The sequence below is a fragment of the Lampris incognitus genome, chromosome 8 (genome assembly GCF_029633865.1).
Source record: "Lampris incognitus isolate fLamInc1 chromosome 8, fLamInc1.hap2, whole genome shotgun sequence".
Classification (NCBI taxonomy): Eukaryota; Metazoa; Chordata; class Actinopteri; order Lampriformes; family Lampridae; genus Lampris; species Lampris incognitus.
The window spans coordinates 25767045-25792025 of record NC_079218.1 but is presented as its reverse complement, the minus strand read 5'-3'; the positions used below and the strand labels follow the sequence as shown (position 1 = coordinate 25792025).

The 24981-nt window shown below is 42.3% G+C and overlaps 1 protein-coding gene across 1 annotated transcript in view; it reads right to left on the bottom strand.

Moving 5' to 3' along the window:
• Positions 1-24981, bottom strand: part of LOC130116947 (kin of IRRE-like protein 3) — a 290382-nt gene that overhangs the window by 34300 nt on the left and 231101 nt on the right. Inside the window, exon 6 of the mRNA XM_056285055.1 lies at positions 7284-7389. Within this exon, the coding sequence (XP_056141030.1) occupies positions 7284-7389 (106 nt within the window). The remainder of the gene's footprint in view (positions 1-7283; positions 7390-24981) is intronic.

Genomic DNA, 24981 nt, shown 5'->3' with positions numbered 1-24981 from the left:
TCTCCATCATTCGTAAATGGAAGAAGTTTGGATCCACCAGGACTCTTCCTAGAGCTGGCCGCCCAGCCAAACTGAGCAATCGGGGGAGACGGGCCTTGGTCAGGGAGGTGACCAAGAACCTGATGGTCACTCTGACAGAGCTCCAGTGTTCCTCTGTGGAGATGGGAGAACCTTCCAGAAGGACAACCATCTCTGCAGCACTCCACCAATCAGGCCTTTATGGTAGAGTGGCCAGACGGAAGCCTCTGCTCAGTAAAAGGCACATGACAGCCCACTTGGAGTTTGCCAGAAAGCACCTAAAGGACTCTCAGACCATGAGAAACAAGATTCTCTGGTCTGATGAAACCAAGATTGAACTCTTTGGCCTGAATGCCAAACGTCACGTCTGGAGGAAACCAGGCACCTCTCATCACCTTGCTAATACCATCCCTACAGTGAAGCATGGTGGTGGCAGCATCATGCTGTGGGGATGTTTTTCAGCGGCAGGAACTGGGACACTAGTCAGGATCGAGGGAAAGATGAATGGAGTAAAGTACAGAGAGAGATCCTTGATGAAAACCTGCTCCAGAGCGCTCAGGACCTCAGACTGGGGTGAAGGTTTACCTTTCAACATGACAATGACCCTAAGCACACAGCCAAGACAACGAAGGAGTGGCTTCGGGACAAGTCTGTGAATGTCCTTGAGTGGCCCAGCCAGAGCCCAGACTTGAACCCCATTGAACATCTCTGGAAAGACCTGAACATAGCTGTGCAGCGATGCTCCCCATCTAACCTTACAGAGCTCGAGAGGATCTGCAGAGAAGAATGGGAGAAATACCCCAAATATAGTAGGTGTGCCAAGCTTGTACCTTCAGACCCAAGAAGACTTGAGGCTGTAATCGCTGCCAAGGGTGCCTCAACCAAGTACTGAGTAAAGGGTGTGAATACTTACGTATGTACATGCAATATTTCAGTTTTTTATTTTTAATAAATTTGCAAAAATTTCTACAAAACCTTTTTCACTTTGTCATTATGGAGTATTGTATGTAGATTGATGAGAAAAAAAGGAATTTAATCCATTTTGGAATAAGGCTGTAATATAACAAAATGTGGGGAAAGTGAAGGGGTATGAATACTTTCCGGATGCACTGTATACCTGCTCTATTTAAGCAAAGCAGAGACAAGAAAGAAGAACAACGCCATTTTACTTTGTCATTGTACAGTTAGAATGAATTTGTCTTCTGCATTTAACCGATCCTACTGTATAGGAGCAGTGGGCAGCTGCGGTGCCCGGTGACCAACTCCAGTTCGTCTTTCCATTGCCTTGCTCAGGGGCATAGACAGGAGTATTAAGCAGCAAACAAGAAATGGAAAGATCAGAAATGGATACTCAATTTCCCCTCAGGGATAAATAAAGTATTCTGATTCTGATTCTGATCAGGGCTTTCAGGGCTTCTCAAAGTCTGGACCTCGGTCCGCATCCGGACCACATGGTAAGTCAATCCGGACCCAGCCCATGCCTTGTGTTATGAATACAGTGTAATGTTTTCCATTTTGTGTGTTTTTGCTGCAGAGTTCACGCATTAACGTTACACCAGAGAATTTGCTTTTTTTGGGAGGGGGGGGGCGGTACGAAACTTTTACTGCACTTACAGTAACATAACAAGTGTAGTTGTCATGCACTTGAGTACTAATGCTATCTTCACTTCACCTGGTTCACTCTCTCCTCTGCTTTGCTCCGTGTGTGTGTGTGTGTGTGTGTGTGTGTGTGTGTGTGTGGGTGTGTGTGTGCATGTGTCCTCGTTGAAACACAGAGAGGACAGAAACTAGCGCGACCATTAACGACAGTAACGAGCAGCCTACTGGGTACGTGAGTTTTCTGCCAATCAGAGGCAGAGTCGGGCAGGTCTTTGCAGGACATTATAAAAGTAATAACTTGTAACAAAAGTTTTAAGTGGGTTGATTAAATGTTATTTTGTTATCGCCAATCGTTCCAGACCTCTGACCTTGAATAAAAATGAGATGCAGACCTTTGAGTAATAAGTTTGAGAACCGCTGGGATAGATCAAATGTAAAAGCCTCACAGCAATGAGGAAATGTTTCTCTTATGCTAAGTTTGCTATTACAGCACCAAGTTTGGATTAGTGAATGAGTGCTGAATCAGCCTCATTAAACTGCATGCAGGCAACACACACCACAAGACCAAATTCATCCATCATTTTCTATTCAGCTTGGTCAGAAACTCTTGGTAGCCTTTACTGCAGAAGATGATGGGCATATGATGACCCGTTATGCTTTTATAAATTATTTCAATACAATGTTCAGATAGGGGCATATGGTTATTTCTGAACAGTGTCGTGACATGTTGATAAAGACAATTTTTGAAAATGTCATTCATGCTCGTCTAGACTTTGACTTCTACTTTATCCCAGGGGGATATGCTGCCAGATTAGGGGTGGTAAAGGGTCAATTTTACAGTACTGAGAATACGAGTTTCAAAATGGACCAGGTCTTTATGTATGTAGTGTAGCAAAACGGATATCATTATGATTAGAAAAGTGCATTTTAGCATTTTTTACAACATATTGTCTCCCCAGGGCATTACCACCAGCACATTTTATGGTAGAAAGACAGGCGCAGAGAATGATAGAGGAGCCCCCCCCACCCGTACTCCTCTTCAGACCATACAGCGATAAGGATGAAAAAGTAATTCTCAGTCACAGCGAACACTTGGAGGATACAGATGAGGGAGAGAGTTCGGATGGTAGTACCAGTGAGGACGAACAGAGTGCTCACCAATGTAAAAAGTCAGTCTCTCTGGGGAAAAAAAAAAATCCTCCATTTTGAAATTGTGCTGTGTGTAGTGTTCAGGATTGTACATCTTTACATGGGAAGCACCATCACCTAAATTCATTGGCTTTTTTACATGGGCGAGCACTCTCCTTTTCCTCACACCTCAAAGTGTTTGCTCTGACTGAGAACTTCATCTTCATCATTTATGCTCTAATCGATGAACCAGTATTGCATTTTCGCTGCTGCTACCAATTCTGAGTAAAACTCTTAAGTATCATCCAATACTGAGTACCAATCTGATTCATCAAAACAAAATACAGTAAGTCAAGCCATTTTGCTTAATTTATGATATGTTACTCATGACTTTTGGCATCAGATTTTAGTCTTGAGTAAAATCTCTGATACCGATACTAAAGAGCCTGGTATAGGCCCGATAACCATTTGCAGTATCGGTAATGATGCATTCCTTTAACGATCTGAATCTGAACAGCACTGGGGGGGGGTGTCCTCTGTCACTCTCAGCGCTCATATCCTTCTACCGTAAAATGTGCGTGTAGTAGTTATGCCCTGGGGAAAAAACATGTTGTACAAATGCTAAAATGCACCTTTCTATTCCTGATAAATCCTTAATACACGTGACATCTTTTGCAGTGAGAAAATAGAGAATCATAATTTTAGCTTACATTCTTCATCAAAGAAAAAAAATGACGGTTCAGACAGATTTTGTACCTTAATAGGGCAACTTTTCCCAGGATATACAACTCAGAAAACCTGACATAAGATAAATGATGTCTGTGAATGTTCTCATTCATCCAGGTCATGGTTATCCAAAGGAGTTGAATCAAGTGCAACTGGACTTGGTATATATCCGTGAAGACGTTTCGCCTCTCATCCAAGAGGCTTCCTCAGTTCGTGCCTTTCTGACTAGACCAAGCTAGTCTGACTGGCTGGTGATGAGACTCAGAATTTATCCTCTTTGGAGTCATTGTTAGAGCTATAGATGTCCATGGCTCTTTGTGTCCTGATGTTTACCAACGCCCGTCGCTAACAGAGCCATAGATATGAGTGGCTCTTTTGTGTACCGATGTTTGGTCGTGCCCATCGTTATCGGAGCTATTGATATACGTGGCTCTGGTAAACATCGGGACATAAAGAGCCATGGACATCTATAGCTCTGACAACGACTCCAAGAGGATAAATTCTGAGTCTCATCACCAGCCAGTCAGACTAGCTTGGTCTAGTCAGAAAGGCACGAACTGAGGAAGCCTCTTGGATGAGAGGCGAAACGTCTTGACGGATATATACCAAATCCAGTTGCACTCGATTCAACTCCTTTGAAGATAAATGATACAACATTTTAATGTAGTTTTGTTATTCAAGGATAAACATGCAAATAAATAAATAAATATGATTTCTCATTACATATTCTGCTGCTTTGCCTGTTTGAGGGTAAATTCAAAGAATACGTGTATGACACAGCTTATTGCAATAGGAAAAAAAATATATAGAAATGCACATAGCAAAACTGTGGCTTAAACAATCTGATAGTAAAAATTTCAGAGACACTCCCCCACAATTTCCCAGATCATGTTTTCAGGGATGCTCTGTGTGAGCGCCCCTGTAGTCTGCACCCCGTGCTCAATGATAATTCAACAAAGAGGATGCCTGATGAAACCAGGTCTTCCAGTTTATGCAAGTCTCCTTAATCCCTGTGCCAACCCGCTGAGCCTGTAGAGAACTGAGAAGTACGGTGAGTTTAGCGACTGGGAAGTTTTTCAACTACCTATTGCTACTGTACAGAGCCGATTTCTTGACATGTTTGCCAGCAGATCTCTTCGTCCATAAAGGTCTATCTACACATCTGGAAAGATGCAGGTAATTAACAGTGATACATTCAGCTACTGCCTACAACCAACATGTTCACATGCCTGTTAATGTTTGCAAACATAATTACTAAGCTTGGGGGGAAAAAAAATCACGTAACGACTACCAGGGGTAATATTTCCTGGCTTGTGGCTGTCTGTACTACACAAGTCATTTTTCTCTACAAATGAACACAGTCCTTTTTCTCCCATCTCCACACATACTGTTTTTCCTGTCATCCATTTCAGTTCCCATTACCCAGGGGCAGTCTCTGTTGTGCTGTAGCTTTCCTGTCAAACACACACACACACACACACACACACACACACACACACACACACATCACCCTATACTTGTGAGGACCCCTCATTGGCTACATTCATTTCCTAGCCCTTAACCCTAACCTTATCTACTATTATAACTACATGCCAAACCTTAATCCTTACCCTAACCTTAACCTAATCCTAATTCTAACCTTAACCCTAAACCCAAGCCCTAATCCTAAAATAGGCCCTATTCCTCATGGGGACCCATTAAATGTCCCCACAAGGTAGGTGGTTTCAGGTTTTTCTATCCTAATGGGGACCGAATGTCCCCATTAGAATAGAAAAACCTGGTACACACACACACACACATACACAATTTCTTCAATTAAGTACGAGATTAATGTCTGTCTTTTCTTTAAGGAGCTTTGAATGCTTGTCCACAACAAGACACAGGTGGACAATGAAGTCGGCGTATTATAAATATTTTAAAACCTTCCATTTCTATTGCAGCAGGATGATGGATGGTGATTGTCACCTCAACTCGGGTTTGTAATACATTCATTCCAGCTGAACCAAAGCTTAACAGCCGTGTGGCAGACTGAAAAACATGATGGGTTTGAAATGAAAACAATTATTTGAGTGAATTGTGTTCCTTTTCCACTGTTGACATAAGTACAATCTGAATTGACACGATAATAAAAAGAAGACAAAGGAGAGAAGGACACATTTATAAGTAAAATGACAAATATGACAAACAAACAAACAGAGCAAGGAAACTCGGAGACAAGGTAGTGAAAGTGAGTTGGATTTAAAATGCCATGATCCACTCCGGATTGATATTTGTTATGCTACCTGTAAGTGAGCTGTTAAAGCCAGCGTGTCATGCCAAGCATTGTTTGAAAAGTAACCTTGATAACCAATGCACAAGCCATTGAAACAAGTTCTAACTGTGGAAGACAGCGGAACACTTTTCTTTTGCTATGCCTTTGTGCACTCTTTATTCTTCATTTAGTACAAATGCAGTCATGGCAATAAGGGCTGGTGGGGTACAATGCTGCAAGGAGGTACCATGGCAGGAGAAGCTTGAAGCCTAGCTGTGAACATTTTTAGCTCACAATCAGAAAACATATTAACATTTTATTTTTGTCACTATCCTGGCTAAGAGAAATTGCTGTGCAGGTTAAATGTGTCTGGCTGATCTGGTGCTAAATGTTTTTTGTTTTTGTTTTTTCCAGCAGGCTTGCATGTTCAGGAGGCGTTTGCATGTTCAGGAGTTGTTTGCATGCAAGTCACCCTGAAGATTCATGCTGAACATGCGGGTGACTTGCATACAAGCACCCCAGTGAGACGTTTATGTAATGCAGTTGAAAGAAGATGTGACACCGGACAAATCTGGCGGGTTTTCACATTGCCAGTTATCTCTGAAAGTGAAAACCTGCGAGATTTGTTCTGCAGGTCACAAAGCTACTGTGACACTTGTTAGCTAATAACCTGACATGCAGTTTTGCTAGTTTTACCAGCACAGCTATTTCTACCCTGCAGCCATTATTTATTGCGCTGATTGCTTGTTTTACTGTGTATCACCACCAGAAAATAATTGCCTCTGAAACTGACACAGGAATACTGCATACATTCAAGACAGACAGACAGACAGACACACACACAAACAATCATACAAATGATATAACAGACAAACGGATAGACAGACGGACAGATGGACGTACAGACGGATGGATGAATGGATAATTGGATAGATGGATGGATGGGATAGATAGATAGATAGATAGATAGATAGATAGATAGATAGATAGATAGATAGATAGATAGATAGATAGATAGATAGATAGATAGATAGAAATAATGATAGTGACTATGCCATAAAAGTCTGTCCCTTTTTTATATGGATTTGATGAATTAGAACAAAATACAAACATTACTTGGACTAATGGACAAGAACTTAGCAAGACACAACAGAATAAGGACATTATACCACCTAGATATACTGCTGGAAACAATACAAGCACACGCACCATTTGCATTTCTATTCCCAGTTTTGGGGTCTTTGATGTAGCGGGCATCCACGGTTGGCATGTTTAACAAAAGTAATTTTGCCTTTCAATTTCCCGTGTGCCTGTAGTTGTCTTTTGCTGACCTCCTTTCTGTCTTGACCCACTTCATTTATTCAGTTAAGTCGTTGTTAAATGGATTTATTTTGCACGTTCCTCGTGTACCAACGTTTTGACTGTTTGATTTTACAGAGGGCAGAAGTCTTTGTTCATCACCAAGCCAGAGAGGATGAAAGACAGCGAGCAGGGACACACATGTTTGTCTCTACAGAGCACACACATCAAAATGCTAATTTGAAGTTGTAGCATGGCTCACCTATAATAGAAGACAGGTGGGTTGGCCTTTGCAGAGCAGTGGAACTTGACCAGATTTCCCTCCAGGACAGGCTGTGGCTCCACCGTAAGGTTGACAAGAGGCAGGTCTTTATAAAACAGAAGGGAATAGAAAAATATCATTACAGCTTAGATTATGTAAGGAAACCAGCAGAGGGCCAATTCCATCAAAGTAATGCTATTTAAGAGGGTTTCATCAGTAAACTACGACCAAATACAAATTCCTTCCGAGTGGGAATCCCTCACCGCGTGTCGATTCAAAGACTTTCAGTGTCAAACTCATTATATAATTTTCAAAGTTGAAATGAGGAATTTCATACAAGCAATACACAAACACAACTACTCATTAAACTCGAATTTTTCCAAGTTCCATTGATGATTAGAGAGTGTACCAAATTGTGATAATTGTGAGGGTAGCGTAGTGGTCTATTCCGTTGCCTACCAACACGGGGATCGCCGGATTGAATCCTCATGTTACCTCCGGCTTGGTCAGGCGTCCCTTCAGACACAACTGGCTGTGTCTGCAGGTGGGAAGCCGGATGTGGGTGTGTGTGTGTCTTGGTCGCTGCACTAGCGCCTCCTCTCGTCGGTCGGGGCGCCTGTTCGAGGGGAGGGGGAACTGAGGGGAATAGCGTGATCCTCACACGCACTAAGTCCCCCTGGTGAAACACCTCACTGTCAGGTGAAAAGAAGTGGCTGGTGACTCCACGTGTATCGGAGGAGGCATGTGGTAGTCTGCAGCCCTCCCCGGATCAGCAGAGGGGATGGAGCAGCGACCGGGGCAGCTCAGAAGAGTAGGGTAATTGGCTGGATACAATTGGGGAGAAAAAGGGGGGGGGGGCAAAAAAAAAAGTGAAGAGGCGAAGGAATGAATCACGTAATCTACCTAAATAAAGTCTACCGTAGGCTTTGGTTACACTTGTTATTTCAATGTGAACTCGTGCATCTGATCCGACCAAGCTGCATTAACTTACAAGTCTGGATGCTCAAAAGTTAAATTGAGCTCACACTGTGATCCGTATCAGCCAGGCCACCTCACCAGGTAGTCAAACTCATGTTGCGTTTGGTACTCTGAATAGTCGAGACAAAAATGACCACAAAAACAGGAAACGCACACAGCGGAAAGGCATTATCACACCATGCTTTTATTCACCCCTATTACCGCCATATTTGTTGTTTGCCATAGTACAAACACAAAGTGCCACTGCCAGTTGCTTTGATAAAATACGGTTGCACAGATGCAGGTATGCTGGTGACACAGAAAGGGGTTGAAGCTGTTCATAATGTTTACAAACGTAATCAAAGGCCTGCCTTTGCATCAGAAAGTTAACCACCCAGTCTGCATCAATCAACGTTTGCCGGACCACATACTCCCATCAACGCCGGTTACGTGGTCAGACCCCACATCCTCCTCTCCACAGAAAATGCAATTTCATGGAGCACAGTGAATGCTGTTGCTCTCCTCTCAATCGGCCTAAAATAAATGTTACGTGGGCCCATATCGCGATTAAAAATAATTTTACACACCAGGAAAAGGAGCATTACCTCCCACATACTCCCAGCATCAATCTGTGGGTCTTATTTCAGTATTGCATGGGTAAAGGTGATTTGAACACTGCTCTGATCAAAAAGATCACATTTTACTGTCAAGTGTGGACACACCAAATTGTGTTGCCCATTAGTGTATTTCAATGCCAGGGGCTGCAATGAAATGGTTAGTGTAAGTGAGGCCGCATAACGTTGGTAGTGTTAAACATGCAAGGGATCTGATTAAAAAGAAAAAGCCTGACTCCGTCTACCTCTCCCCTCCCCTCTACAAACAGCACTGTGCACGCCTATCAGAAAGCGAGTGGAGAATATTAATGAATAAACTAGAAAAATAAATGCAGAAGCTCCTTTATTTACAGAGGAAAAGATGTAATTTCATCTTAAACTGGAAGCATGTCAACTCTGCAGGAGATAAGCCTTGCCTATATTGATTACGTTGGCTGCACATTGGCTAGAAACCAATAACACAATTAGATGGCTCATGTCCATACCAGCAAGCTGCAGACCTGTACTTTAGTAGAGTAATGGGTGCGAAGTAGGTAGCCAGTTAGTGGTATGCGGGTAGTGAAAAGGGGGCATCAGAGGTGTGGACACTTCTTGGACAAAGGTGATCAGTGTGTTCCCTCATGCTGTCAAATGCCAATGTTTTCGTTTAGCCCTTTCTTTTGCCTGAGGTTATTTGGGAGACATAACGGGGCTTTTTCGGTCTGATGACGGGCTTCTCTTGAGTCATAACTCACACTTCTCTGGTGAACTGAGAGAACTTGAAGGCTTATAAAGGGGGACTGGAGCTCCATGCGAGGATGCTTCAGGGGTTAATTTACGGTCTGATGTTTCAAAACAGGCCCCAATAGCAAATCAAATTGGACAGAGGTTCACGCCACAACCCTATCCCTGCATCAATAGGATCACATATAGGCTAGATTGAGGTGAAAAGCTAGAATAGATTAAAATGGTGTACTGGATGCAAGGTGAAAGGAGGCAGCCCACAGGTGACGCAGTCAATTAAGTTAGCTGTCAAAACTGTGAAGTACGCCAAACCTCAGAATCTGATGTATTTGCATATAAGTTTAACATACAGATAATATACATATCGTGTGTAGTGCAGATGACATGTGACCCCCCTCTACACCCAATATATGACTGCATCTTAAAGTCAAGTTAAGTCAATTTTATGTGTAAAGGAAAAATTCACTGATTTTCAACCTCATCTCTGTCTCTCTGCAACAGGGTTAGCACATGAAAAACACCTGCAGTTGTTCCTGATCGTTTCTGCATCTCTGGGCCGGCACTGAAGCCACATTTTTTTCTGGCCACCAAATGGCGTCACCATACATCACTTGGCAGCCGGAAAAAAACTCAGTTTCAAAAACTACACCCAAGGCACCTCCGTAGCAAATGGTTATAGTGCATACCACATGTCCACATGGTCACAACTGTTGCCTGTTCGATTCCAGCCGGCGGCTTTTGTTGCATGTCGTACCCCCCCCCTCTCCACTGTCTGCCTTTCACTCTCTGACAAATAAAGGTAAAAAAACAAAATCTTTAAAAAAAAAACAACAAAAAAAACAAACTACAGCCAGGGACGGATTAAACCAATCTGGGGCCATGGGGACAATAATTCACGAGGCCCCCCTATAACAACACCAGAGAGTCTGAATGCAATTTCACCAAGCAGGTTTGATTAGTCATGTGACTTACAGTAATCACCGGAAACAACGCAACGCATGTGATATTATTAAAGGACCTACAAAACGTTACATTATTATTATTATTATTGTTGTTATTATTATTTCACCCGTCACCAGCACTAACTGCTAAGGCGCGCAAACGTCACGTTAACGTTACCTCCCAGAATGCATTGAATATGTAAGGGATAATGTACAGTGAGCCGGTTATTATTATGAAATAAACCCCGACAGGGTGATGCAGGACCCCGACGCGAAGCATCACCCTTGAATCACCCTGTTTTTGTTTGTATGTGTAGCCTATAACATTTAATTGTACATTGGTGCTAATGAATCCATATTTGAAATAATACAGGAATATTTTTGGCATACAATTGGAAAAAAATATTGTAGCGAATTCGGGGGACAACGCAACCACAGGAACTGCCGCGGCTGGGAAGCAAACCCGTATCGCCCGCACCGCAGGAGACATCGCTAACCGCTCGACTAAAGGGTCAGACCCGCCAGCCAGCGGCCAGCGTGTCTACTTATCCATGCACGTTACAATATTTTGCCACCATGATTGAGAATTCTAGTGAAATCATGTCTTATATAAACCCTGGTAATCGACATTACCTCTTGTAATGATTATTTATAGAAGGGGTAATCATTGGGCGGATTTCAGAGGACGTAATTTCGCTAATCTTGGGGGCCCCCAGAAGGGCGGGGCCCTGGGGCCCGGGCCCCGTCGGCCCGTGCATTAATCCATCCATGACTACAGCCTCGTAGGGTTTCTTATACTCTAATCTACTCTAAACACACGCCTCAAAAAACACATCCTTGTTCTCTTCAAAAAAGCCACGTTTCCGTTGGTGGAAATTATGTCCCACAACACTAGTGCAGAGGATTTTATGGAAGATGATAAAGAGGATTACGTGCAGTGCATTCTGCTATGTTTGGACACCGTGGGAAAGACTCTGTGACCAGGAGAATGCCGATTTCTCCATCAATATGGTACATAGTGAGAGCTTTATTGCTTCAAACCATTACATTAATCAGTACTGATTGCACATACAAAAAAAAAAATCGGTGACATTTTACTTTAAAGAAAAAAAAAAAACCAATGTAACCAACCCATATGTTTACCCGATGTTTACTAAGTGGAGTGTTGCTGGATCGAGAACTCTTGATCAGTACTGGGGCATAGACACTTTGTGTCAAACTGTAATGGCTAATATCTTACTGATTGCTGCCATTTCTTAATTTTTAAAGGGCATAGCCAACACATTGATGGGGGTACTTCTCTTAAAAACAAAGCAGATTTATTATAAACCAAGGCTCATCCCAAAATTGTAAAACCAAAATAATTTTAGATCATTTCTTCAAAGTTGGCAATTTTTAAAGTGTCCACTAAGCAAAGTCATGTCATTTAAAGAATAACTATTGCAGTCATGAAAACATCCATCCATCCATTATCCAAGCCGCTTTTCCGAATTTGGGTCATGGGATGCTGGAGCCTACCCCAGCAGTCACTGGGCAGCAAGGGGGGGGAAGACACCCTGGACAGGCTGCCAGTCAATCACAGGGCCCCATCACAGCTCCCCCCTCCCACCACACACACACACACACATTCACACCTAGGGATAATTTAGTATGGCCGATTCATCTGACCTACATGTCTTTGGACTGTGGGAGCACCCCGAGGAAACCCACACAGACACGGGGAGAACATGCAAACTCCACACAGAGGACAACCTGGGATGACAACCCGGGAGGACAACCCGGGATGACACCCCCCCCCCCAAGGTTGGACAACCCAGTGTTCGAAACCAGGTCCTTCTTGTACTGTGCCACCTCCACTGCGCCACCGTGCCGTCATGAAAACAATTTAGCAAAATTATGTTGATAAATGTGGAGAATATATTTAATATGATGGTGTCCTACACAAGAGGGTAGGTTGTATGAATATGAATTAAGGAAATGTAAAAGCCATGAAGAAAGTGATAAGTTCCCCACGAGTATCACATAGCCAGACCTATTTCCACACTTTGTTTTAGCGCTGTGCCAGCACTGGAGAAAGGTCTGACTGAACCCATTATCATTCTGGAATGGCGGGGGGGGGGGGGCCCTTTTGTTTGTATTTCTTTAAACCAATCACAATCCTCTTGGGCGGTGCTAAGCCCAGGATGTAGCGGCATTGCCCTTGCAAAATAGTGTTGGGGGAAACTTGGTTTGGTGGAACATTTGCATGTGCGGGAAGCGAGCCCTGGCATTAAAATGGCTAAATCTCTGCAAAAGAAAACGCAACATAAAACAGTAAAACATGTGTTGACTATGTCATACAACTTTTACTTAGAGAAAAGACGAACATAACTCGATCATCGGTGCCCTAGAGGTGAAGTCTCCCTATACTTCGGCTCTGCAGGAGCTCACTGGACCTGTTAAAACCACAGACAGATGTATGGCGCTATTGCAGAACCTTAATAAACCAATATCACAGAAGCTTGTGTGAAGTGAAATGGATCGGTACATTGGTCAAGTCAATGTCAGTGTTTCATGCCACTGCCAGAATTAAAAGATGTGCCAACTCAACTCCGACTGATGATGGCCGTGTCAGAAGACAGATCGGGCATGAGAGTCTTACGAGATGGAGTCTGGGCTTTTCCAAGGTGCGTTCACAAGTTGTTGTGGTCCTGCAACTGTAGTAAAATCCAACTTGATATATATATATATGTAGAGAGAGAGAGAAAGGCTAAATCTAAGACTCATATAGTCCTGTCATTTGACTGAACCAATTTTTATGACTAGCACTGAAGTGTGGAGATAAGTCTGGCTATTAGAGACTATTAAAACTATCTGGCTATGTGAGACTATGAAAACAATAACACGCAGATAGTGGAAGGGGAGGAGAATTCAGACTGAAGTAGTCGGCCAATAGCAGGGTTATACCCACAGCCTACTTCCCGTGAGTCAGATTAGTTCCCAACTGACACTGGCATGTCCAGTGAATTTGACTGAAAAGTGCAGAATACAAGCAAAAACTGGAAGAGCTTTGACCGCTTTGGTCCGATCAAACCACCAAAGGCAGAAGCTTGCTTGAGAGCAAACCCAGTGTAAAAGACTGTCATGGAGGAAGCAGGAATTGAGGACCCAAGTGCAGACAAAGCAGTAGGAGAAACAAAAGGTTTAACATCAAGAACACACAAGGCTACATGACAATGCCATGGTAACAATGTATGAACTAAAGAGCCAAACTTAAATACATAGAAACTTGACTGAATAATCAACAACAGCTTTGAGGCAAATGGGTAACAAAGAAAAACTAGACAGATTCAGGACTGGGATGGTGTTGTCAGAGCAGGACAAGAAATGAGATATAGAAACCAAGGTCGGGGGGTGGCTGGAACCGGGAGGGACCATGACAAAGACAGTGCCTCCAGAATCAATGATGTCCTCCCCCTTTCCAAAATCAGTTATAATGCCATTGTTTCTGGTTAGTGTCAGCTAACAAGCTCAACTAGCTCCATGTGTATTGCCTCAGATTGGTGCTGCTTGTGGTGGCAGCGGGAGTAAAGAGCAGCCCTCCATCATCATGTTTATTAGTCCTAACTTTGAAGATATAAAACTTGAAGTTACAGACTCAAAGCAAAGCCTTAGAGCCATATCACCATGTCAGCCAAAGATCCTAGAAAATGTAAAATTCCTCTTCAAGAGTCTGGGAAAAAGGATGTCACAATATTACATTCAGGGGCCATTATTGGTGACGGGCTCTTTTAATCATAATGAAAGAAGCATTCTGAGACAAAATTTAACTTAAGTGGGAGATAAGTTTTGGTTTAGATTCATTGTTTCGGGAAAATAAGTTTTTATTGTGCCAAAAAGGACAAGCTTCAAGAGAGTTAGAGAGTTACATTGTTGTATTCAGCTTTTGTAGAACCAAAGTTTCGAGTCAGTAGCATAAAAAACTGGACTGCAAGGCACTCTCCATTATCAAACACCCCCTACTTGAAGGCTGTAAAGGGTTGAAGTGCTCAGTAAGTATGCAGTGACAGCCTCTTCTCTGGCACCCCTTGGTCTACATGTGAAAACTGAGAAAAAAAGAAAATTGATTCCAGCAATGGAACGGCTGCTTACTGAATGTGTTGTGTTTCATATTATTGATTGTGAAAGGTTTTCTCTCAAGTACATCCCTTTAGTACAAGATCACTTTATGTGAAAATATATTTTTGATAATGGCTTTTACAAAACTGTATTTATAACTAATATTGTATGCATAGTATGATTGCAAAAAACTCTTTCTGCCTATCTGAGTCGCCAGAAAGATACCATTTTGCCCAAGCACAGAAAACGTATTGAAAATTCTGCAACATAAACATTTCTGAAAAAAGCAACGCAAAACCTTGTAAAAAGTTTTTTTTTTTAATTTACTCAGTGATAATGTTAACTCTTTTTATTTAGTTCTGGTTGCTTTTTGCATATAGTAGCTTAAGCAGCATTACAGTACACTAACATCACAGAAAGTTGAATCAGTTCATCTGGACACGTTTATTGGGAGAAACGTTTCATCACTCATCTAAGTGAGGACTTCAGTCTCAACTGACTGCAGGTATCACCACCCTTATAAACAATACAGCCGCATAATGACCAAAACCAACGATCGGTTTCACATGCAAACTGCAGTGACCATTAACTAGCGTTACAATGGCCATGTGTACTATTCCCAGAAGATTTGGAAATATTTGCAATCACAGCATTGTAAGATGGCGACAGATGTACTCTTAAGTCCCCCTTCGGTTCAGGGGTGGTCTTTCCCTCTTCACATCGATGGCCTCTTTGACTCCCCGTTCAAACCAGCATTCCTCCCTATCAAGGATGTGCACATCCTCATCCTTGAAAGAGTGGCCACTGACCTGTAGATGGGTGTAGACTGTGGAGTCCTGGCCTGATGTGTTAGCTCTCCTGTGTTGTGCCATCCTCTTGGCCAGCGTCTGTTTCGTTCCCCTGATGTACAAGTCACAGCAATCCTCCTGGCACTTAACAGCGTATACTATATACTGCTCTGTTTGTGCCGGGGGACCCGATGCTTGGGGTGGACTAATTTTTGGCGCAGCGTGTTTTGGGATTTAAAAGCAACTGAGACACGGTGTTTTGGCAAATACATGTTGTTTATAACGGTGGGGATACCTGCAGTCATTCGAGACTGAAGAGGTCACTTAGATGAGTGATGAAACGTTTCTCTCAATAAATGTTGTATCCAGATGAATTGATTCAACTTTCTGTGATTTCCTTAGCTGGATTATTGAGCATGCATAAAGTAAACTGACAATTTTAAATTCTTTATTTAATAAGACACAGTGTCATATAGTCAATGTATTACTGTTATTGATTCCAGATAATAAATACTTTGTGAATCTGCATTCAGTAGACTTAGGCTGTGTCCACCAGAGACCTGTAAAAAAGTGCTCCCTGTATTTTCCTTGTTTTCTATGGCAAGGCCGTGCTTTGGACACCCTTGACACAATACAGAGAAGTGACCTCTCCTGGGAGAAGTACACAGCTCATCAATGTCACTTCTACTTCCACCAACCAATAAGGAAAAATGAGGAGTGCAACAGAGAAGAAACAAAAGCTGCATCTACTTTGTCAAAGCAGGGAGGAGAAATAAAAACAAACATAAAATGAATTGATGAATTGTGTTGGTAGCAGAAAGCCAACATATATTTTAAAATTTAGGCACATAAAGTCATGATGAGAAAAAAGAAAAATCAGAAGGGATAATTCTTTTGGCGTGACAGCAACAACTATTGAGCATTTGTTTCAACAAAAAAGAAAGCCACTTTATTTTGTCATTGTATTCTTTTAACAAATTGTATTCTTACAATAAATTTGTTCTCTGCATTTAACCGATCCAATTGTATAGGAGCAGTGGGCAGCTGCAGCACCCGGGGACCAACTCCAGTTCATCTTTCCACTGCTTTGGTCAGGGGCACAGACAGGAATATTAACCCTAACATGCATGTCCTTTTGATGGTGCGAGGAAACCGGAGCACCCGGAGAAAACTCACACAGACACGGGGAGAACATGCAAACTCCACACAGAACGGACCTGGGACAGCCTTGGGTTCGAACCCTGGGCCTTCTTGCTGTGAAGCAACAGTATTAACCACTAGGCCACTTTGCCACCCAATGCCAATGGGCACCTGCTTTTGGCATAGCACTCCCCTCCAGCACCAGAGCTAGCAATGTATCTTTGAAAGAGGTCTCCAGTAGACACATGGCCTTGTTCTGTATGTGTTTTCTAAGCATGAGGCTTATAAGAGAATATCTCACAAAAGACCTGCAAGTAGTTCACACTGACTTGTCACATAGTAGAGAACATTCCAGGAGACATTACCCTCATTTGCCATTTAAGAATGGCAAAGCCCAAATCTATAGAGAGGGGGTTGCGAGTTCTGCAAACCGGTGCGATGCAAACTATCCTAAAACATCAGTTAAACCTGGGAGATGATCATCAACTTCAAAAAAAGAAAGGGGTGAGCTCAAACCTATTTTAATCAAAGGGATACCAAGTAGAGATTGATCCCTCTTTCAAATACCTAGGACTTTATATGGAAAAGGATTTGAACTGGAAGAAGCACACCGATGCTTTGTTTAATAAGGAGGAAAATAAAGTCCTTTGAGGTTAGCAGGCAACTCTCAAATCTACTACTACTACTTTTGGCTGCCACCGGTAAGGGTCACCACAGCGGATCATCCGTTTCCATCTCTTCCTGTCCTCTGCAGCTTCCTCTGTCACACCAGCCACCTGCATGTCCTCCCTCACCACATCAATAAACCTCCTCTTTGGCCTTCCTCATTTTGTCTTCCCTGGCAGCTCTATATTCAGCATCCTTCTCCCAATATACCCAGAATCTCTCCTCCACACTGTCCAAGCCATCTCAATCTTGGCTTTCTTGCTTTGTCTCCAAACCGTCCAACCTGAGCTGTCCCTCTAATATAATTGTTCCTAATCCTGTCCTTCTTCGTCACTGCCGATGCAAATCTTAGCATCTTCAACTCTGCCACCTCCAGCTCCACCTCCTGTCTTTTCGTCAGTGCTACTGTCTCCAAACCATATAACATAGCTGGTCTCACAACCATCTTGTAAAACCTTCCCTTTAACTGTTGCTGGTACCCTTCTGTCGCAAATCACTCCTGACACTCTTCTCCACCCAATCCACCCTGCCAGCACTCTCTTCTTCACCTCTCTTCTACACTCCCCGTTACTTTGGACAGTTGACCCCAAGTATTTAAACTCATACACTTTCATCTCCTCTACGCCTTGCATCCTGACCATTCCACTGTCCTCCCTCAAATTCATGCATATGTATTCCATCTTGCTCCTACTGACTTTCATTCCTCTTCTCTCCTGTGCATACCTCCACCTCTCCAGGCTCTCCTCAACCTGCACCCTACTCTCGCTACAGATCACAATGTCATCCACAAACATCATAGTCCATGGAGATGCCTGCCTGATCTCACCCATCAACCTGTCCATCACCTTTGCAAACAAGAAAGGGCTCAGAGCTGATCCTTGATGTAATCCCACCTCCACCTTGAACCCATCTGTTATTCCAACCACACACCTCCCCATTGTCACACTTCCCTCATACATATTCTGCACCACTCCTACATACTTCTCTGCAACTCCCGACTTCCTCATACAATACCACACCTCCTCTCTCGGCACTGTCATATGCTTTCTCTAAATCCACAAAGACACAATGCAACTCCTTCTGGCCTTCTCTATACTTCTCAATCAACATTCTCAAAGCAAACATCACATCTGTGGTGCTCTTTCGTGGCATGAAACCATACTTCTACTCACTAATCATCACCTGTCCTCTTAACTTAGCTTCTGTATACCTCAACTGTATACCTCTGTACTTGTTACAGTTCTGAATATTGCCCTTGTTCTTGCAAATCGGTACCAGTATGCTTCTTCTCCACTCCTCAGGCATCCAGTCACTTTCCAAGATTGTGCTAAACAATCTAGTTAAAAACTCCACTGCCATCTCTCCTAAACATCTCCATGCCTCCACAGGTATGTCATCAGGACCAACTTCCTTTCCACTCTTCATCCTCTTCACAGCTGTCCTCACTTCCTCCTTGCTAATCCACCACACTTCCTGATTCACTATCCCCACATCATCCAAACTTCTCTCTCCCTCTCTCATTTTCTTCATTCATCAGCGCCTCAAAGTACACCTTCCACCTTCTCAGCACATTCACCTCGCTTGTCAGCACATTCCCATCTCTATACTTGATCGCCCTAACTTGCTGCACACCCTTCCCAGCTGGTCCCTCAGTCTAGCCAATCGGTACGTCATTTTCTCCTTCCTTAGTGTCTAATACAACTCACCATACACCTTTTCCTTTGCCTTTGCCACCTCTCTCTTCATTTTACGCTGCATCTCCTTGTACTCCTGTCTAATTTCTTCATCTCTCTGACTATCTCACTTCTTCTTTGCCAACCTCTTCCTCTGTATACTTTGCTGTACTTCCTCATTCCACCACCAAGTCTTCTTGTCTTCCTTCCTCTACCCTGATGACACACTAAAAACCTTCCTAGTGGTCTCCCTCAATATTTCTTAAGCAGCAAACTCTCAAATACTTTATATTATTAAATAATTTTAGCCAATACCTTGTTTATTTTATACTGTTGCCTGTTAGGGCAGAAGCATCACAGTTGATGGAAGAAACAGGATCAATAAACTTGTGAAAATGGTAGGCTCTATAATTGGCCTGAGTCCTGTCTCATTAGAGGTGATCAGGGGTGAGAACCAGGAGGAAGTTACAGAATATAATACGATACGATAAACCACAAGCGTAATGAGTCAGTGCCGGGCCCCAATGCAAGATGGTCAAAGCGGGCCTCAGCCTGTCCATCACAAATACACGTAACATAACAAAACGTCAGTAGCGAATGAAAGAAGTGAAAGCATGCAGCTTTAAAATGACCAGCAACAGCAAAATATACTGCACAGTTGATGACTGAAAGAAATTATTACTTAGAGAATGCCGTGCTATAGAAGAGGAGTCATAATAGGAAGGCCAAGATAGTGATAGACTAGTCTACTTAACAAAATCTGGTGTCAAAGCACCATAACAGATGAAAACAATTGGTGACAGCGCACCTTGACACAGATGAAAACATAATCGGTGATGGCGCTCCCGCACATTGACATTATCCATGTCTGCGCAAACACAAAACACGTGTGTAGGATTAGTTAAATAAATAATAAATAAGTTCTACTTGCATCATAGGTGCACTCTCCAAGCCTTTTGCTGTGCGAGGTATTGACCCTTAGCTAGCTATCTAACTCTTCCGTGTGGATTTTGCTACACAGTAGTACGCATCTCCATAATTACTATGTGTGGGCACACTTTGCACATTTTTGAACATACCGTATACTGTAGACTCAGTGCTTGAGAACTTTGATACGACAGTGGCGAGATAAAGAGGGGTCCATGCATACGGGCCCTAAACTGTTACGGGCCCAAATGCAGCTGCGTTACCTGCATATATGGTAGTTTCGCCTCTGTGACAAACACCCAGTGTAAGATTCCTTGAATAGCCTCAGAAGTGCTTTTAGTGACCAGTTAATAATGCTCACACATTCTACAGAACATGTGATTCCACAGCAGTGGGGTTATTTAGTGACCAATGATATATCTTGTATTTATTTATTCCCCCCCTTTTTCTCCCCAATTGTAACCAGCCAATCACCCCAGTCTTCCGAGCCATCCCGGTCGCTGCTCCACCCCCTCTGCTGATCTGGGGAGGGTTGCAGATTACCATATGCCTCCTCCGATACATGTGGAGTCGCCGACTGCTTCTTTTCACCTGACAGTGAGGAGTTTTGCCAGGGGGACGTAGCACATGGGAGGATCACGCTATTCCCCCCAGTTCTCCCTGCTCCCTGAACAGGTGCCCTGACTGACCAGAGGAAGCGCTAGTGCAGCGATCAGGACACACACCCACATCCGGCTTCCCTCCTGCAGACACGGCCAATTGTGTCTGTAGGGACGCCTGACCAAGCTGGAGGTAACACAGGGATTCGAACTGGAGATCCTTGTGTTGGTAGGCAATAAAACAGACCGCTACGCTACCCGGACGCCGATCCTGTATTTTACAAGCTTCCGTTTCAGGCCATTATTATCAATGTCTCTGTGGAATGGAATTTTTTATTTGTTTTCATGATGCTTTTCGGTGTTTCTACTGCATATGCTTGTTGTTTTTAGCCATGGGTGGCTAAAGCAGATTCTCCTCTGGGCGATTGATATACTAGCAAATCTATCTAATCTAATAGTAGGAGGAAAAAAATGCTATGATCCATCTAAGAGGGACTCCCAAGGTTGTTCATTTTGTATTGTGATTGGAAATGTTACAGTGATGGACTAGCTAATCATGAGCCTGTGAATGAGTGAGTTAGTTCGCTTCCAGGTCCATGAGTTGCTTTCCATCTAAAAAGCAAGACAATTATACAAACACATATCTGGTCATTATTATACTGTATTATACTGTACATGGTAAAATCTTGAATACAGGATGTATTATATAGGATGTAGATAATCTTCAAAGTAAACATATTTCTCTAAACTGAATTCCTGCATCCATCACCTGCAGGTTAAACACACAGATCAGAGGAAATAGAGTTTATATTACGTTTATTTTAAGTGCTCTTTAGCTGGGTTATCTATGCTAAGATGAAACGTTCTACTTTCTGAAGGGGTTTCTGTGTTTCCGATGTTTTGGTTCCCTCTGGATTTTTTTTCTTTATTGTTTTGGGCATCCAGCTAAACACGAAAGACCATTTCATCTAGATGTAGCTGGGAGATGAAGTAACTCAGTTCACATTTCAGATCAGAAGATAAGATGGGATGCAGAATTAACATAGAAAGATACTTAGCCCTTGTGGTATGGACCGTCTCTCTGCAAATGTCAAAGTGAAACAAGTTTTGCATATATGTGCATATTTTTCTTAAAAAGAAACTCTTAGCACTCAGAGGGTGGGTTTCCTCATATATAAAACAATATAATTGATGAAAAGGACACTTCTAAGCAGAGGTAATCCTGTTTTGGAAAAGAGAAGGTATAAATAGCTTTATTGCAACATGTGTGTGCACCATTTCAGAAAGGAAAAAAGGGTATTTGAAATCCATCACTAGGTAGTTCATGAACACAAGTGATTTTTCCCCCTAACAAACATTGGTAATTTTTTATGTGTAGCTTTTGAAAGAGAAATAAAAATCCAAAATTGGATTTACCTCTGTAAGTGCATAATGAAGCTCTTTGATCTAAGTGTTAGACAGATTGAAAAATGTGTATTATTTCAAGTTTTAGGATCAGATGTGTATGAACCCACCCACTGAGGATGCACAAGCCAGTGCATTTTTAGTGCCAGTCCCAAGCCTGGATAAATGGGAATGGTTGCATCAGGAAGGGCATCCTTTGTCAAATCAAATATGCGGATCATACATCAGATTTCCATACCGGATCGGTTGATGTCCGGGTTACCAGATGTGTACACTGAATTCGACGTTGACCTAACTTTTGTTTTTTGTTTTTTGTATAACTGAATTGTTATACCTGAATTGCTGCTGTGCATACCTTTACTATTTTCTTTATAAATGATTGAGCTGTGCATTTCAGGCAAATGTGCTGTGTATTGGTTACCAATATTAGTAAACTAGCCTGAATGTAATGACAGTCTGATGGTTTGCTATTTGCACAAGTGTTGCTTGCACTTTTCAAACTGTTCATCACCTTTTGTGTTGCTTATGGGTTTTCACAGTAGGCCAAATTTGGGTTAATGCGGTCTTCTTTTGGATTTTGTTCTTGTACTTCAGGAAGTATAACACATGCTCAATCCACCAGATAGGCTATTTTTTTAGGCCACAGCCATGAAGATGAATTTACACATCTATCGTCTGCGGATAGCATCCACACTACTACAAAGATACTCACTCTCTAGCCCAAAACCATATCATCACCAAAGTAGTGTTAAAGTTGTGGGCTGATCATGTTTTCAAATAGAATATCAAGTTAGATGGTGAGTTGCTGAACCCCTCGCTGAAGCCGCGAGCATTATTTAATGATGGATGTTGACACATCTCTAGGCTTGAGTACACTGCCTCGCCCACCATCGGTCACATTTCTAAACAGTATGACTTCCCTTTAGTGGGCCTGTCAACATTACACACTTTGATTAACATCAATCACTGAAATTGGGCAGATATAAATTTAATGTTTTTGCTTTTACGACATTAATGTACGAGCTCAGTGGTAAGCTAAGTGGATATAAATGTTGTTATAAAAACAAACATCCGCGCCTCAAGGTTATGGTCACCCTCAAGACGGTTATAATGGGCGAGCCAGTGCTTACTGTTGGCCTTCATGCGAAAACGGTCCACAGTTGCATTTGACCTGAGCTTTCTTACTGTTGAATTTTTCTTGCTAGTTTTAACCCTGGAGTTTTGTCATCCTCAAGAATGTTGAGGTCATGTTTCATGAAGTGGTTTGGATTTGAAATCCTTCACGAATGGCAAACATTCCAAAGTAAGACATTTTAGTGATGTGTTTATATATATACGGTGGCACAGTGGTTAGCGCGGTCGCAAGAAGGTCCTGGGTTCGAGCCCCGGGGTAGTCCAACCTTGGAGGTCGTCCCGGGTTGTCCTCTGTGTGGAATTTGCATGTTCTCCTTGTGTCTGTGTGGGTTTCCTCCCACAGTCCAAAGACTTGTAATTCAGGTGAATCGGCTGTACTAAATTATCCCTAGGTATGAATGTGTTGGCCCTGTGATGACCTGGCAGCCAGTCCAGGGTGTCTCCCCGCCTGCCGCCCAGTGACTGCTGGGATAGGTTCCAGCATCCCCGCGACCCTGAGAGCAGGATAAGTGGCTTAGATAATGGATGGCTACACACATTTAAATAAACACTCAATGGTAGGGAAAGTGCTCAACAAATAAGGAGCAAAATATTCCAGTAAGTCAAGTAAATTGTCTGTGAGAGAGTACAAGCCTGTTTCATGCCATAATTCAATTCAATTCAATTTTATTGTCATTAAAAACAATGTGCAGGCACATGTTAAAAATGAAATGAGGGCTGTGGCTTCACCAAACAGTGCAAGACAGACACAGACAAACACGCTTAAAACTAACGTATAAATAACAAAGAAAACACGACACTGAACAGGGAACCACAGTAGCCGCTGCATCCAGCATGCCGCCATCTTGGATATGAGCATGAAAGAGCATGAAACAGCTGATGATTACTTATGGCATGAAACAGGCTTGTACTCTCTCACAGACAATTCACTTGACTCACTGGGTTTACAGATATATATATATATATATATGTTTGTTAAAAGAAACACTCAAAAGTAAGGAAAGTGCTCAACAAATAAGGAGCAAAATAATCCAGTCCAGTGAGTCAAGTAAATTATTTATAATATATATTATTAAATTATTTATTATAGATATATTTATAGATGAAGATGACTTGGCTTTATATATAAAAAAAATGTGTTAAAGGAAATTTTATTGATAGCTGATGATTGCTTATGGCATGAAACAGGCTTGTACTGTCTCATGAAGAATTTACTTGACTCACTGGATTATATATATATATATATATATATTCAAATCTAACTGTTAGAGTTGATAGTGTTTTATTTTGCTTTTTGCAATGATTTCTATTTTTTATTTTTTGCATTGAACAAAATAAATAACTGGCATATTATGGGTCTGTTTTCTGCATCAGAGTCTTTGTACCTGTATTTCTCTAGCACCCGGCTCTGTTGTGAATTTATGCATATTTTTATACACCTGTGCTCAGCTCCAAACTTGAGTGCACTACTTCACTTGGTCTCAAACACAATAATAGTGTGTTGAGGCATCCTCCTCTCGCCCTGACTGTAATTAAGTCTTTTTGGGGCCTTTCATCAACACAGTCTATGAAGCGGTGCACAGTGTAATAGAGATACAGCCTGCACAGTCAATGCCAAAATGTGGGGCTCTGTCACAGAAATCAGACCCCTGAGAGTTGGGAGCACTGTGTGGTAAACCAGTTTCTTGTTTTACTTGCGATTTTTGCAATGTCTCTTTACCTCGGTAATAGTGTGTAAGTACGTGTGTACACATAGAGAACATTAGTATTCAAGAGTGTGTGCGTGTGTGTTTGTTCCTTTGGTGCCTGTGGGAACCGTTACGGACACAACACATCTGCATTTGGCTATTAATTATCAAAGAAAAATGCATTATTTAGCTCATGCGCCACTTCTTGCAAATACCCTCCATGCTTATCATTTTCTGACAACTACCAAGGGACAGCCTCCGCCTTGTGGCTTCTTTTTGTGTGGACTGCAGCTCATTGTAGGAAGAGGAGCAACCACAGAAAACTGAGGGGCCTCTAAGAAAATAA